The sequence below is a fragment of the Chelon labrosus genome (assembly GCF_963514085.1).
Source record: "Chelon labrosus genome assembly, chromosome: 12".
Classification (NCBI taxonomy): Eukaryota; Metazoa; Chordata; class Actinopteri; order Mugiliformes; family Mugilidae; genus Chelon; species Chelon labrosus.
This window is the reverse complement of record NC_140345.1, coordinates 26659102-26673563: the sequence shown is the minus strand read 5'-3', so window position 1 is coordinate 26673563 and position 14462 is coordinate 26659102. Positions and strand designations below refer to the sequence as shown.

Here is a 14462-nt window from a genome sequence, read left to right as displayed (position 1 = left end):
GGAGAACTCTCTGCAGAGTGACCCTCGGATGCAGATTCTCAAGCAGGTGCAGCAGTCTGTGCCGTGCATCGGCAGACCCTCATACGACAATAAGCTAACAGGCCGGGGATCCAGCAGGCCGGTAGCCAGCTGACCCAGGGACTGAATGGTGAGTGGTGGTTAGCTGGCCGGTGTTAAATTCATTCATTCATCTTCTGTAACCGCTTGTCACAATGGGTACACCCTGGACAGGTCTCCAGTCTATCTCAGGGTTAACACAGAGAGACAGACAACCATTCACACTCACACCTAAGCCCAATTTAGAATCACCAATGAACCTAACCAGCATGTCTTTGGACGGTGGGAGGAAGCTGGAGAACCTAAAGGGAACCAACGCAGACACAGGGAGAACATGCAAACTCCACACAGAAAGGAACCAGTCGGCCCATGGATTTGAACCCAGAACCTTCTTGCTATGAGGCATCAGTGCTAACCACCATGCTACTGTGTCGCCCTCTGTGTTAAATTCTGCTTTTGTTGCCATAGAAACCAATCAATCATGTGACATCATAGCCACGCCCCTTTCTTTGATGTTTGACTCGGAATCAGATCTTTTAAAGAGATCTAAATATCTCTGCAGACTTTAGTGAACACACTTGTTTTAACTTGTTTTGAAAACATTTCTTTTAATTGTGAAAATGGCAGCAACAACTTCATCATCCTCAGTCAGCAATGAGGTCTCCATTGCTATATATTCCGTTATGAATGGTACATACGTAGTTAAGAACGTGCTTGGGGAAGGGAGCTACGGAAAAGTGGTGCGCTGTACTAAAATGTTGACCCGGGAGAATGTGGCGGTCAAGGCTGCAAGGAAAACCCAAACCTGGGCAGCTAAAAAAGAATTAGCCATTTTACAAGAACTCAGCGTTCTGGACCCGGACAAGTGCAATTTGGTGAAGTTTTACGAATCATTCATGCACGACGGCTACATATGCCTCGTTATGGAATTGCTAGACAAAAGTCTCCACCAGTTCATGGGACAGAGACATTGCACGCCGATGAGTTTGTCCGTCATCCGGGTGATCGCTCAGCAGATCCTGGTGGCTCTGAACGCTCTCAAGAGCATCGGACTGGTGCACGCAGACATCAAACCAGACAACGTCATGCTTGTTGATCAGTGCAGACAGCCCTTCAGGATAAAACTGATTGACTTTGGTTTAGCCAAGCAAGTTTCAAAAATAACACCTGGCACCCTCATTCAGGCGCTCGGTTACAGGGCCCCAGAGGTCCTCTTGGGCCTCCCAGTCAATGAGGCTGCAGATATGTGGTCTCTTGGCTGCCTACTAGCTTTCCTGTACTTGGGCCAGCACCTGTATCCTCTCAAGTGTGAATATGAAGTCATTCGAATCCTTATCCAGATGCATGGTGGGATAGATGATCACCTACTGGATGCTGGGATGCACACCAAGAAGTATTTCCATAGAGACACAGACTCAGAAAACCAGACATGGAAGTTGAAAACAAGTACTCAGTACAGAATTGTGACGGACAAAGAGAGCAAAGCATCTACAAAGCTCTCCAGCGAGTACACTTGTTTGGAAGATATAACCAAGGACCACCCACGACCATGGATAGACTCTGAGAAGGAGGACACGCTGAGATTTCTAAGCCTCCTGAAAAGGATGCTACATGTGGATCCTGCGACAAGAATCACAACCGGCGAAGGTCTCCAGCACGAGTTCATCACCATGAGACACTTTCCTGATGCCGCTGTCCCAGATCCTTATGTAAAACTGTCCCGCGAGATAATGACAGTGTGCCCACCTCTGGAGTCAGAAGCTGAAAAGAACAACTTTGACGACGGAGCACACGGCGCCAGCTTGGAACCCGGACCGTCAACCGCCGATGTTCTCGATGTTCAAAACAACACCGACTGTGCTAGTGATAATTCACAGCCACAGCAGAAACAAAAACCCAGACGAAAGGAATCAAAATGACGGGGCCTTTGTTCACCACCACGAGGAAGTGCCTGTGCCAGTGCGATGCAGAAGCTGATGTGACACCCTGAAAGAATCCCCGGCAGCTTGAAGCTTTATCAAATAGTTACCTTATCTCCTCCTTTAACTCTCATGTGCATCATTTTCAGATTTGCTCATAATAACAGGTTGCATTCACTTTTTTATGGCAGCCTGCTTACCTGTACTACAAGCATTAATATTACCACTGTTTATATGAGCACGCTCTTACCCACTAAGCTGCTCTCCATTTCATGCATGCTTACTTCTGATCTCTTCACTTTTTTCTTCCTCTCTACCCAGATCTGAAATGATCTAAACTATCTCATCTAAAATGAAACAAATTAAATTCCATTAACATACAAAAAAATGTTAAATTTGATCTGATTCTCCATGAATATTTTAAGCAGCTTTTTGATCCTGTTTGCATAAATCTGTTTGACCACTTCTGAAACTAGGGTGTCTGTATTTGAGACATAATTTAAAGTGATTTATTTTTTGCTGTTTATACTGTATATTTAGCTTGACTTGTTAAAATCTAAGGCAACACAGTGAGGTGATGGTTAGCAGCACTGATGCCTCACAACAAGAAGGTTCCCGGGTTTGAATCCAAGTTCAAGTTGGATCCAAGTTCTGTCCAGGCTGTACCCCGCCTCTCGTCCAACGACAGCTGGGATAGGCTCCAGCATGCCCGTGACCTTTCACAAAGCGTTTACAGACTGTAGTTTGTACACACTTTCATCTTATGTCCTAACTTTCCTTAGTCTAGGTAATGCGTTTCATGTATGTGTTTAACATATTTAGCGTTGCTGAACATGACTGAACCTGCACTGAGAAAGGTCAAGATGAGGCAGCCAGTACCTCTGTCTAACGTAGGAGGGCGCTATTGAGCCACGGCTTCATGCTGTCCATGCTGCTGACTGACTGACTAATAATGCCAGATTTATATCTGATATCTAGGCTTAAAACATGATAAAAACTGGATTTTCGGTCAAAACAGGAAATGGTTTTAAAATCAAATATTTGTTTTTGTGCAGTCTCACTCCTTTTTGACTGAAATGCTTTTCTTTTTTTTGTTCTTCCATGGCCAAAAATGTACCCATGTGCCTTTCTTATCTATATGTAAGAAAATACAAATGCAGAGCTCCTAGGACAGAACATAAGAAACACGGAAACCAGTAAAATGGCTCTTTTTTTAAAACCCCATTTATTTATTTGATATCCCGTTTGTAACTTTTATTTTATTTATTATATCTAAACAAAGACCAGTAAATATTACTTTGTCAATACTTTTGCACACCTTTGTACACTGTACATACAGTACATTGTGTTTTATTAGTAACACAAAGGTGAACAGGACAGAAGTAAAGGACTTCTTACACCACTTTTTACTACCTAATACAATAGTTTTGAGTGAGCTCAGGCCCTCTGACCAGCCTGATAGATAAATACTGAAAGTCAGTAATTGAAAAGTGCGTAAGGAATTGACAAAACTGTCAATCTGTCATGCACGTACAAGGTTTCTAGCGTATATACAATCTCCATTTTTAAGAAATTATCATTATCATTTTATGCATGGTGTATGCATTCTTTCATTGTGAAGGGTCGTGTGTGTGTGTGTGTGTGTGTGTGTGTGTGTGTGTGTGTGTGTGTAGTGGGGTCTCCAGTCTATCACTCAATCTAGAATCAACACAGACAAAGGGAGAACATGCAAACTAAACACAGAAAGGCCCCAGTCAGAACCTTCTTGCTGTGTTGCACCAGTGCTAACCACCATTCCACTCTGCAATGGAATTCATTGCACATTCATTGCACTACCTGAACCTGAAAACACGCATTGAATATGTACATGCTACTTACGCATGCGCAACGTTAAAGAATACGTTTAAAAGGAAGTTTATCGCACAGGTATTGCACAAGTCGGAATAATAAGCACAGGTTGAATAATAAATAGCTAATCCCAGGTGTGTCTATAAAAGCTCACGAATCAATATTGACGAGTGTGTCATAGTTGCCATATTTCCGCGGGGTCCCTGAACGCAGCACACGTAGGACGTAAAAAGCCGTTTTTGCGAAGTGACGCACCGAGACTCGATACTTTCATTTCCCTCTGCAGAGAGCTCCAGAGGGTTTCTCTCTGATAATAGATGTAATGTCCAGAAAATAACTTAATGGTCACTCGTGACATTTAACAAGAATTAGTTCCTTTTTACACGCGGTTTCTTTTTATTCAAAGCATTTCAGCATTTTGGTGTGGACGCGCAGCAATGGTAGGACTTTTTGGACATTAAAGAGTTCAGTGGAGTTAGCTTGTAGTCATATGTGTAGTCAGTGTCAGAGCAGCTGTTACTTCTATTAATTATAACTTTATTTTTAGTTTACGTGCAGTAACAGGCGCCTTTTTAAACCAAGTCTCCAGTGAAGTTTGTAGCTTTGAAAGTTCACCGTTGAGATGTTTGAAAACTAAAGCGTCAGTTATGATTTTACTGGCTCCTCTTTATGAGGTGTGTCATATGATTAAAAAAAAAAGATCCGTGACAGCAGTTGTTGTTATTCTTTTGCAATCTTGTTTAAGCATTATTTATTTTCCGTTGTTTAGGTTCAAGTTTAGACTTAAAGTAGGTTCTTAAATACATTAGCATTTCTGTTTATTTTGATTACTTGTTAGTGCTTTTATTTTGAAGGCATGAGGTACACCAGGTGAGTTTATAAATCCAAGAAGAAAGGGACAGGTGAGCTAGGCACTGGGAGGGGTTATGGCTTTTGTTTTTACCAGGGTGTGAGAGGCAGCAGAAGCCGCTACTGTTTGTTTTCTCTTTGCCAGTGGAAATAAGCCACACCAAACGTCTTTTTTTCCTTAATCCCTGCGTGATTATTTCCCGGAGTGTCTCAGTGGCCGTTTGATTTTAATTTAGTTTGTTTTTGAAGTATTTTTTCATTAGTTTCAGACAAATAGCCACTACAGCTGTGGCACAAGAAAAAAATTCTGCTCTAACTTTGGTAATTTAAGTAATTTATTCGTCATAGGAGCTATAAGACGGTAAAAAACGTTGATCAATTTGAGTTCTTCTTGTTCATTTTATTCGTGTCATAAAATGCACACAAGCTAATGTTAAAAGTAGTTTTAACATTCGGGAAGTTTCAGGCAAGTTAATTACTTACTTTAAGTAGTTGAGGACTTTTACTTTGGAAAGTCCCCCTCCTCCTCCTCCTCTTACAAAAAGACACAACTTTTTTATATGTGGTTGCTGTTACAAGCTTTTATTTTAAAGGAGTAGTTTAGTGCTTTTATTTTGAAAGTCTGACATAACCATTGACCCTCCCTTTGGTCCCCTTAGGGCCTTTTTTGGGGGGCTGGGGAGGGAGTCCTGGTTCAAAAGATCCTGTTCATCATAATATCTTCAAGAAAAGATTAAACGATTGATTAAATTAAAATTAGAATATGTCGATATTGGCTTTAGGGTATAATTATTGGCTTGTTTGAACAGTTTATAACATTATATTTGCACTACGTATTCAAACATTTGACCCATTGACGGTGAGGATATTACCTGGTATTGATGCACCTGTACTGATGGATATAATGCTAACTTGAAGGATTTCTGGCTGTTAGTCCCCCCCCCCCCCATTACTGCTGTTTTACTGTAGTACTTTTTTCTAGCAGTGGCTACAGGTATAAAAATACATTTCACTGTGCATAAAACGGATCTTATCTATCTTAGTTGCTTGTTGCATGATAAAAATAAAAACTTCTAATATCTACTTTCGTCCCACAGAGGTGGCTGGCGTGAGGCAAACATGGGCCAGATAGAAGAAGCCAAAGTGTCGTGCAGTAACATCCTCACTTACCACAGAGAGCTGCTGGTGTCCAAGCTGAGGAGCATCCAGTGCGTCCTGGACAACCTGCTGGCCTGCGGCTTTCTCTGCGAAGAAGATGTTGAGATTGTTCAGCGAACCGCCACCAAGACGGACCAGGTAGAAAAGCCCCACCAGGCCAGCTTACGTTCTTTGAATGTTAAAATACGAAAATTTTATGATATAGATTTTATGTTTTTGTTGTTTGTTCTTTTCTAGGTGCGCAAAATCCTGGAGCTGGTCCAGTGTAAAGGGGAGGAGGCCTGCGAGTACTTCATATTCATAATATATAAAGTATGTGACGCATACATAGACCTGCAGCCATGGCTGAAGGAGATCGAATACAGCCCAAGCAGTGACGTAACAGTGATGACAGTGGAGAACACAGATCCCAGTAAGTACTACTTAATAATCACCAATGTCGCTCTATTTTTATATGAAGATGATTGTGTCTCTGAAAGTGTTTCCACTTTCTGTCCTCAAGTAGTAAATCCAACACTCATTATACTTAATATAAAGACACAATTTAAACTATGATGTTGAATCTAGAGGGGCTGAACATACTTTGGGGTTTTGTAATTTGTATATGTCGATTTTCTTATGTAATTATTGATAATAGCTGCCAGGTTTGATGCAGCGTTACACCTCAATCTGAACTATTTAGTATTTTCAATCTCTAAAAACAAAAAAAAACTTAAAAGTGTCTTGTTCTGGCACGTCATGCTGCTCACATGTGACTTTAATTGCCCAACCTCAGAGACAAACAAAGTTTTCCGAACCTGAATCTGAAAAACGACATCCTCAATAGCAAACCTCGTCTTCAAACTTCTTTGCAGATTTATAGTTAAACAGATGACAGTCTTTCATTCACATACAAGTTTTCTAGCGAACACACAGGATCTGAGTCTTCTGTCCCAAACTCTACTAATAAAATAAGTCACAGCAAAAGGTTCCTTGCTCATCACTCAAATCACTCAGATCACTCATCGGGAGGGAGTTCTTTTGAATTTGCTGAGTGACTATGAGCAATTTGCTGAGCTGTGGTTTGAGCCGAGGTCACAGCAGAGTTACAACATGCTGCAACCTTAGTTCAAACCCGCACAATGTCACCACACTCCGCTCCACGCCTTTCAAATATTTCTTGCAAAACAAATATATATATATCTTGTATCCGTAGATTGTTTGAGATATTCATCCCACCCATAGACAGTATAAAGATGGACGCCAAACTGCTCCTCAAAAGTGAAGCCAAAGCAAGTAGAGCTCCCCCTGGTGGCTGGCTGCAGTGTAGGTTATAAGCTCCACCCCCTCCATGTTAGTGGGCGGGACTTGGACCAAACTAAAACACTAAAATACTAAAAAAGTATTTTTTTTCAGGTATGGTTTCTGTCAGTTCAGGCAGTTTATACAATGTCGATGCATGTTGAAGTGACAATCTTTTGGATAAGTTTCGTTTTAGTTAGTTATTTGACAGGATGTGACATAATGGTGACTACCAGTTACCACGCCAACCGCTCGACCGCTTGACGGAGCGGTTGTAATTTTAAAAAAATTAAAGTATAGTGTATAATCCAACATTTCTTTGTAACTGGTGGAGGTAGGGCAGAGTGCAGTATTAATTAAATGAAAACGCGAGTGAGTCTGGAGGAAGTCTGGTTGGATCATCAATATCCCAGCTCTGCATGGCTCCACTCTCGGACCGCACTGCGCAGACTTTCGCTCTAAAATCGCAAGATGGTGCCGCCCATATCCCTGGGAAAATAGCTCCAGTTTGGCCAATGCAAGGAAGTGGGAACACGTCCATATTTATATACAGTCTATGATCCCACCTGTTGTGTTTGCAAGCCAGTCCAAATGTTAAACTCAGCACACTGAACCTATTTACTATTACAAGAAAATATGGAATTCTTACTCATTCTTTTAGGAACGGAAGTCAAAGTCCTGACCTTAATCCAATAGAAATGTTGTGGAAGGACCTGAAGCAAGCAGTTCATACGAGGAAACCCACCAACATCTCAGAACTGAAGTTCTGTCCTGAGGAATGGGCTAAAATTCCTCCAAGCTGCTGTAGACAACAGATCAGCAGTTACCAGAAATGTTTAGTTGATGCACAAGAGGGTCACAGCAGATACTGAAAACAAGGGTTCACTTACTTTTGCACCTCACAGTTATGAACAAAAGCATAATATTTCTGTTTCATTTGTTGGATTTTGAGTCATTTTTGTGCAGAAATGTATACAATTTTGTGGCACTTCGTGTGTGAAAAACGTATTAATTCAATCTGTGTCCTCTAAGTCAGCAGGTACTGCGAGAAGATGAGACACGAAATGAGCCGGGACACCAGCTTCATCATGTCATACGGCCAGCAAGAGGAGACTCGGCTGGAGGATCTCTACACTGACACTGTGATGGAACTGCTGAACGACTGCAATGAAAGTCTGGGCATCCTGGAGAGTCTGGGCGAGCTCCTCGGAGAGGACGCGGTTTTCAATCCCCAAGGCGAAATCATCTACGTGTTGGGGGACGCCGGTGTGGGAAAATCCATCCTCCTGCAGAAGCTTCAGAACCTCTGGTCCAAGAAGGAGCTGCACACGGACGCGATCTTCTTCTTTAAATTTCGCTGCAGGATGTTCAGCAACTTCAAGGATGCGGAAAAGATCTCCCTCAGAGACCTTTTATTTAAATACAACTGCTACCCAGATCACGACCCAGATAACGAGGTCTTTGACTACATCCTGCGCTTCCCCGAGAAGGTTATTTTCACTTTTGATGGCTACGATGAGATTCAGGAGGATGCAGACCTGATGACTGCTCCTGAAGTGGCGTCACCAGAGGACAAGTCTAACCCACTCCAGCTGCTCATTAGCTTGCTCTGTGGGAAACTCCTCAAGGGTTCCCAGAAGGTGCTGACATCCCGCACGGGGATTGAGATCCAGAGTAAGGTGATCAGAAAGAAGGTGGTTCTGCGTGGGTTCTCACCAGCCCACCTAAAGACGTACATCGATCTGCACTTTAAGGAGCAGGAGCACCGCGATCTGGTGTCAGTTCAGCTGGACGCGAGCCCCCACCTCTGTGGCCTGTGCTCCACACCGCTGTTCTGCTGGATCGTATTCAAGAGTTTTAGGCATCTGCACACAATGCATGATAGTTTTCATCTGCCCGAAACCTGCATCACACTCACGGACATCTTTCTCCTGCTCTCCGAGGTGTTCCTTAGCCGCTCAGCCTTACCTGCACCGTCTTTGCTGAAGAAACGCTCCCGCTGCACTTCAGACACCTTCAAATCTGGACTCAGGCCCCTAGCTGCATTTGCAAAGCTGGCACTTCAGGGCATGGAGAGAGGTAGCTTCATTTGCAACCGAGAGGACGTCAGTGCATGTGGTCTCACAGAGGAGGACCTGCTGCTGGGCTTTCTCAGACCGGTTAGTGAATGTGATGCCAGTGGAAGCCCTGCTACCTTTGAATACCTTCACATGACTCTCCAGTCTTTCTTGGCAGCGTTTGCTCTTGTGCTGGATGAGCAAGCTGCTGCCGGCTCCATCCTTAAGTTCTTCGCAGAGTGCAGCAGGAGAAGACAAACAACCTGTCTGCCTTTTAATTTTTGCATAGATCGCTCTTCAAAGCCCAGCGAAAAGAAGCCATTTGCAACCAATGAGCACCTTCAGTTCATAAACCTGTTCCTGTGTGGGTTGATGTCCAAGTCTCACATGGGCCTGATGGGTCACCTGGTGTCTCCTGTTTTGTTAAAGAAAAAACGTGCCTTGCTTAAGTCTTACCTGTCCACTAGTGTCAAGTCCCACCTCCACGGTTTACCCCACTACAACGGAGATGAGGGCCGGAAAGTTCACGTCTTGCCCAACTTCCTGTGGATGCTGAGGTGCATCTTTGAAACCGGGAGCAACGACATCGCTCAGTTGACAGCGAAAGGCATCACAGCCGGCTTCATCAAGCTGGGTCACTGTAACGTGTACTCGGGCGACTGCACCGCCCTGAACTTTGTACTGCAGCACCGTCAGAAACTCCTGGGGCTCGACATGGACAACAACAACATCAGTGACTATGGGGTGAAGCAGCTCAGGCCTTCCTTCTGCAAGATGACAGTAGTAAGGTAAGAACTATGACCATCTCTTGTCTCCACTGATGAATATCAAGTCTGATCACAGTGTTTGAGGTATTTAACTCTAATCAAACGGCACTAATTGAACCGCTCGCATTCAGATTGTGTGTCAATCACCTGTCAGACAGCAGCATTGAGGTTCTTGCTGAGGAGCTGTGTAAACACAAAGTTGTGGAGGTTTTGGGGTGAGTATGGTTCTCTTGATTATCTCGTAACAACTGTGCATGTCACGTTCTGGGATATATTAGAAGACAAGTGAATAGTTGGTTCTTTTTTGACATAGTTTGTCATTTCTATTAGCAAGCAGAGCTAACCTAACAAGTAAATACTGTCTAATGTTTTGTTCAAAGCTGCTATTTGGTCTCTTGAAGAATACACATTTATTTGTAAATGTATAATAGTTGAACCCCAACAATTTACTCCCAAATAAAGGCTGGGTGCTGCTCCAATAAATATTAGTACATTGTCTTGTATTGGGGTACACAAAGCGCTTCACATGGCAATATGTCTGAAGATTCTCAGTCAACCAGGTCATGGCATATCCAAATAAACACTAAAAAGGACTCGAAGACGTTTCATCCAAGTAGTTTTTTCATTTCAAAATTGACTGGTGGGGAGTTAGGGTTTAAATAGGAACATCTTTGAGTGTTACCTATCAGAAACTTTCATGACTGCAGTCTGTTAACAACTAAATACTTGCCTGTAGTTGAAGGAGACTGTTGGACAACCCATTGTCAGTCAGAGGCTCCAGTCTCAAGGTGGCATCTCTCTTCTTTGGCTTAAATGTGGATGTACAAAGGACACACCTTTGAAGACTAGAACATTCACAAGGTCAAACAGTCTCCTCCAACTACAAGTAAGTGTCAGGTACTTAACAGATGCCAGTTTCTGATGGGTAACACGACCCTACTTAACCCAACTTGCCCCCGCCTATAAAACGTTTGTGGCGCAAAACTGGTCTGGAGTCTCTCCATGGGGAACTGATTCTACTCCTGTCGGGCCAGTCAGTCCGTCTCAGGCGGGACTTTACGTGCCGATGGACAGAAGAGTAATGGTCATATACGCAACCTGAGCGCTCTGGAGTTGAATTTGCAATTTAACTTGAATTTGATGTGTTACCACCACACTCACAACAACCTGGCCTTTAATCATATGCCCAATATTTGCTGATTTTCTTAGACGTCAGTTGTGACAGTTTACTGAATATCTAAAGGTTTAGGACCATTGGTCAACAAAACAGGCATCAGAAGATGTCACCTCGAACTAAACTGTTGAGTTTTCAGTAGAAGCAGAAGAAGAAAGCCTGACTGGCTTTCGTAAGATCTGACAGTTTTATCTGACCTTCCTCAGGCTTTACAACAATCACATCACCGATGTTGGAGCCAAGCTGGTTGCTCATATCATTGAGGAATGCCCGAAGCTACGAGTTGTCAAGTATGTTTTTGATTTGTACCAAGAAACAAAAATACTAATATAAAAAAATAATTTAATGAGATCCATCTGTCATTACTTTGTCCTCAGGATTGGTAAAAACAAGATCACTACCATCGGTGGGAAGTATCTGGCCAGCGCGATTCAGAAGAGCACTTCAATATTTGATGTGGGGTAAGATTATTGCTGAAAACCTTTAGTTCTGTCAACCAGCTTGGTGGCATGAAAGTTGTGAAATGTGAGAGAAGAGTCCACATTATCTACAAACAACAAACACCAAAGAGTGGTTAAGAAATGCAAAGATTCACAGTGCAAAATACTGAAAACTAGGATTGCAGTAGGATGGCAGTTTTAACAGAAGATCACGGAGGACAGGCCTTGTGCTTTTATCACAGGTCATCTGCAGTTGCTGTGTCAAAGATTTGATGTCTTTTCTTGCAGGATGTGGGGCAACAGCATCGGTGATGAGGGAGCGGAAGCATTTGCTGAAGCTTTGAGGAACCACCCAAGCCTCACCAACCTCAGGTAGGAAGGCAAAGCGAAAAACATAACAAAAAAAATAAATAAAAATCCTGATCCAGTTAAGTTATTGACTGATGGAATTATCTTTTTTCTTCTGTCTTCTAGTTTGTCAGTCAATGGCATCACATCAGATGGTGGGAGGCGCTTGGCAGAAGCACTGAAAGAGAACAGCGTCCTCAGGATATTCTGGTGTGTAGGCAGCTGAGATTGTGCTAAAGCCGTGTTCACATAATGTATGTGTTTTAAGAGAGTTTAGATGCACAGAGTTTCGTTTCTGCATTTTTCGTTTCTCAAAGGCCAACCCACTCTCAGACATTTACATTTGAGTGGGTGTATGGCACCACGTACACCAGGCAGTCAGCCACAACATTATGACCCCCAACAGAAGAAGTGAATAGCATTGACCATCTTGTGAGAATCCAGTGTTCTGGACCTTGTATTCATTGGTGTGGATGTTACTTAGACATGTAGCACCCACCTAGACCAGACCAGGCACCCCCACCCCATAGCAATGACACTCCTTGATGGCAGCAGCCATCCCCAGCAGGATGCAGCCTGACACAGACAGACACACACACACACACACACACACACACAAACGCTTTAGGAACAACTAAAAAAAAAAAAAAAAAACATGAAGAGCAGCACAAGGTGTTGACCTGGCCTCCAAATTCACTAGATCCCAAACTGATCAAGTATCTGTGGGATGATCCACAGAGGCCCCTCCCCTCAAAGGCCCCCCACTAACAACATTCTCTTGATCAGACACCACAGGACACCCTCAGAAGGCCCAAGTCCATTCTCTGATGAGTCACCACAAGGGAGACCTACACAATATTAGGAAGGTGGTCATAATGTTATGCCTGATCGGTGTATCTGAGAGATTACTGAAATGACCCTCTGGATGTTGTTGCAGGTTGGTGCAGAATGAGTTGACAGATGACGTAGCTCCACACTTAGCAGAGTTAATCCGAGCAAACACCGGTTTATCACATCTCTGGTGAGGACAACACACTCTGCATTCACTCACCAGACATAAGCATGGACAGGACAACGCACTGTGAGAGGCTCACTTGCCGTGTGTCTATTTGTCTGCAGGTTAATCAGCAACAAGTTCACAGTGGATGGAGTCAGACCCCTCGCTGAGGCCCTCGCTCACAACACGGAACTCAAAGAGATATGGTGAGTGGCGTCTTTTTACTGACCCGACGGCCTCCGCATTGTCCTGAACAACTGTGCGCAGGGTCAATGTTTTGGAGGCAAAAGCTTCAATGTTCAAGTGAGATGATCAAACTTGAATTGTAGGGACGGCAGTAATGGAAAATTAATGTAGGCGAGGACATTAAATCCAAATGGCACAGGCTGCACTCTGCTGGTAGATTTAATTAATGTTGTCCACACACAAAACAAAAGACAAATGACATTAAATACTTCCCTTAAAAACACAAAAAATCAAAACATAATCCATGGAGTCCATTTGGGTTGAAGGCTGCACCGACACAACAGCAACAAACACTGAGGGTTTGGGAGAGAGTTATGGCAGCGTTGGATAACCAGAGCATTTCTGGAGTAGAGAACACAAGGTACCAGCTTTAGCTTAAATATTTACTGGACTGAATCTAGTCGACTCTTGAAGAATACAAGACAAGAAAAGACTTTAGGAATCGACAGGGGAGGAAATTTTGTTTATTCCAGATTGGATTGGGGCTCGGATCGGCCGATACTGAATATTAAAAGATCGGTCATGTCTAAGTAACATCCGCACCAATGAATGACAGCTCCAAAAGTTTCCCAGCAGAACACCGAACCGTCACAAAATGGTCAATGTCAATCACTTCTCCTGTCAGTGGTCATAATGTTGTGGCTGAACAAAGACTGAATTAGCAGTGATCTGTTATCTATAACCACTTTTCCTCTAGAGATGGGGGTGTCAAACATACGGACCGGGGGTCGATACCGGCCCGCCAGAGGGTCTAATCTGGCCCGCGGGATGAATATGCAAGGTGCAAATATTACATTGAAGACATTAACTGCAATTTTTCCAATAAAAGCAGCTGCTGTATCAAGAATTCACAAAGTTTTAGTAAGAGATGTAGACTGAGACCTAGAACTAAACATTAGATGTAAACATTTTCATGATGTACTTGTACTTTGTCGTTACTCATAGGTTAATATGCAATTGTGTAACTGGTCCGGCCCCCTTGAGAACAAATTAGGCTGTATGTGGCCCCCGAACTAAAATGAGTTTGACACCCCTGCCTCAGAGGGTTGCATGTTGCTGGGCAAGAGGCAAGAAGGAAGTAAATGTGTCCTAAACGGCAAAATAATTAGTATTCAGCATTGTGTTAGCATTTAGTCAGCGTCAGATATCTACAAAGTGAGTGGCAGTTTGAGTATTCTAAGTGCTACGGAAGGGCATCGGAAACGTGCAGGGATGTCTTTAAAAAATAATCTAATTATGTTCCTGCAGCCTCAAAGGAAACCAGCTCTCTGAGGAGGAAGAGAAACAGTTTCTGCCAGAGAAACGTCTGCGGTTCCACTGA

General features: G+C 43.2%; 2 protein-coding genes across 4 annotated transcripts; both read left to right on the top strand.

Moving 5' to 3' along the window:
- Positions 1-812: 812 nt before the first annotated feature.
- LOC311496558 (homeodomain-interacting protein kinase 2-like) lies at positions 813-1976 on the top strand (the record flags this gene model as incomplete). Its single annotated transcript, XM_084556445.1, has 1 exon — positions 813-1976. One exon carries the CDS (start codon positions 813-815, stop codon positions 1974-1976), a length of 1164 nt encoding a protein of 387 aa, XP_084412571.1.
- Positions 1977-3393: 1417 nt separating this feature from the next.
- nod1 (nucleotide-binding oligomerization domain containing 1) lies at positions 3394-14462 on the top strand (the record flags this gene model as incomplete). Of its 3 annotated transcripts, XM_084557390.1 has the most annotated exons (12): positions 3394-4264; positions 5771-5969; positions 6069-6243; positions 8145-9957; positions 10068-10151; positions 11317-11400; positions 11488-11571; positions 11839-11922; positions 12025-12108; positions 12836-12919; positions 13018-13101; positions 14390-14462. In XM_084557390.1, exons 2-12 carry the CDS (start codon positions 5793-5795, stop codon positions 14460-14462), a joined length of 2826 nt encoding a protein of 941 aa, XP_084413516.1. In that variant the 5' UTR covers positions 3394-4264; positions 5771-5792. The 3 variants fall into 3 exon arrangements, with proteins under 3 accessions (XP_084413516.1, XP_084413517.1, XP_084413518.1); XM_084557391.1 differs by lacking the exon at positions 10068-10151; XM_084557392.1 differs by lacking the exons at positions 13018-13101; positions 14390-14462 and having other exon boundaries at positions 12685-12909.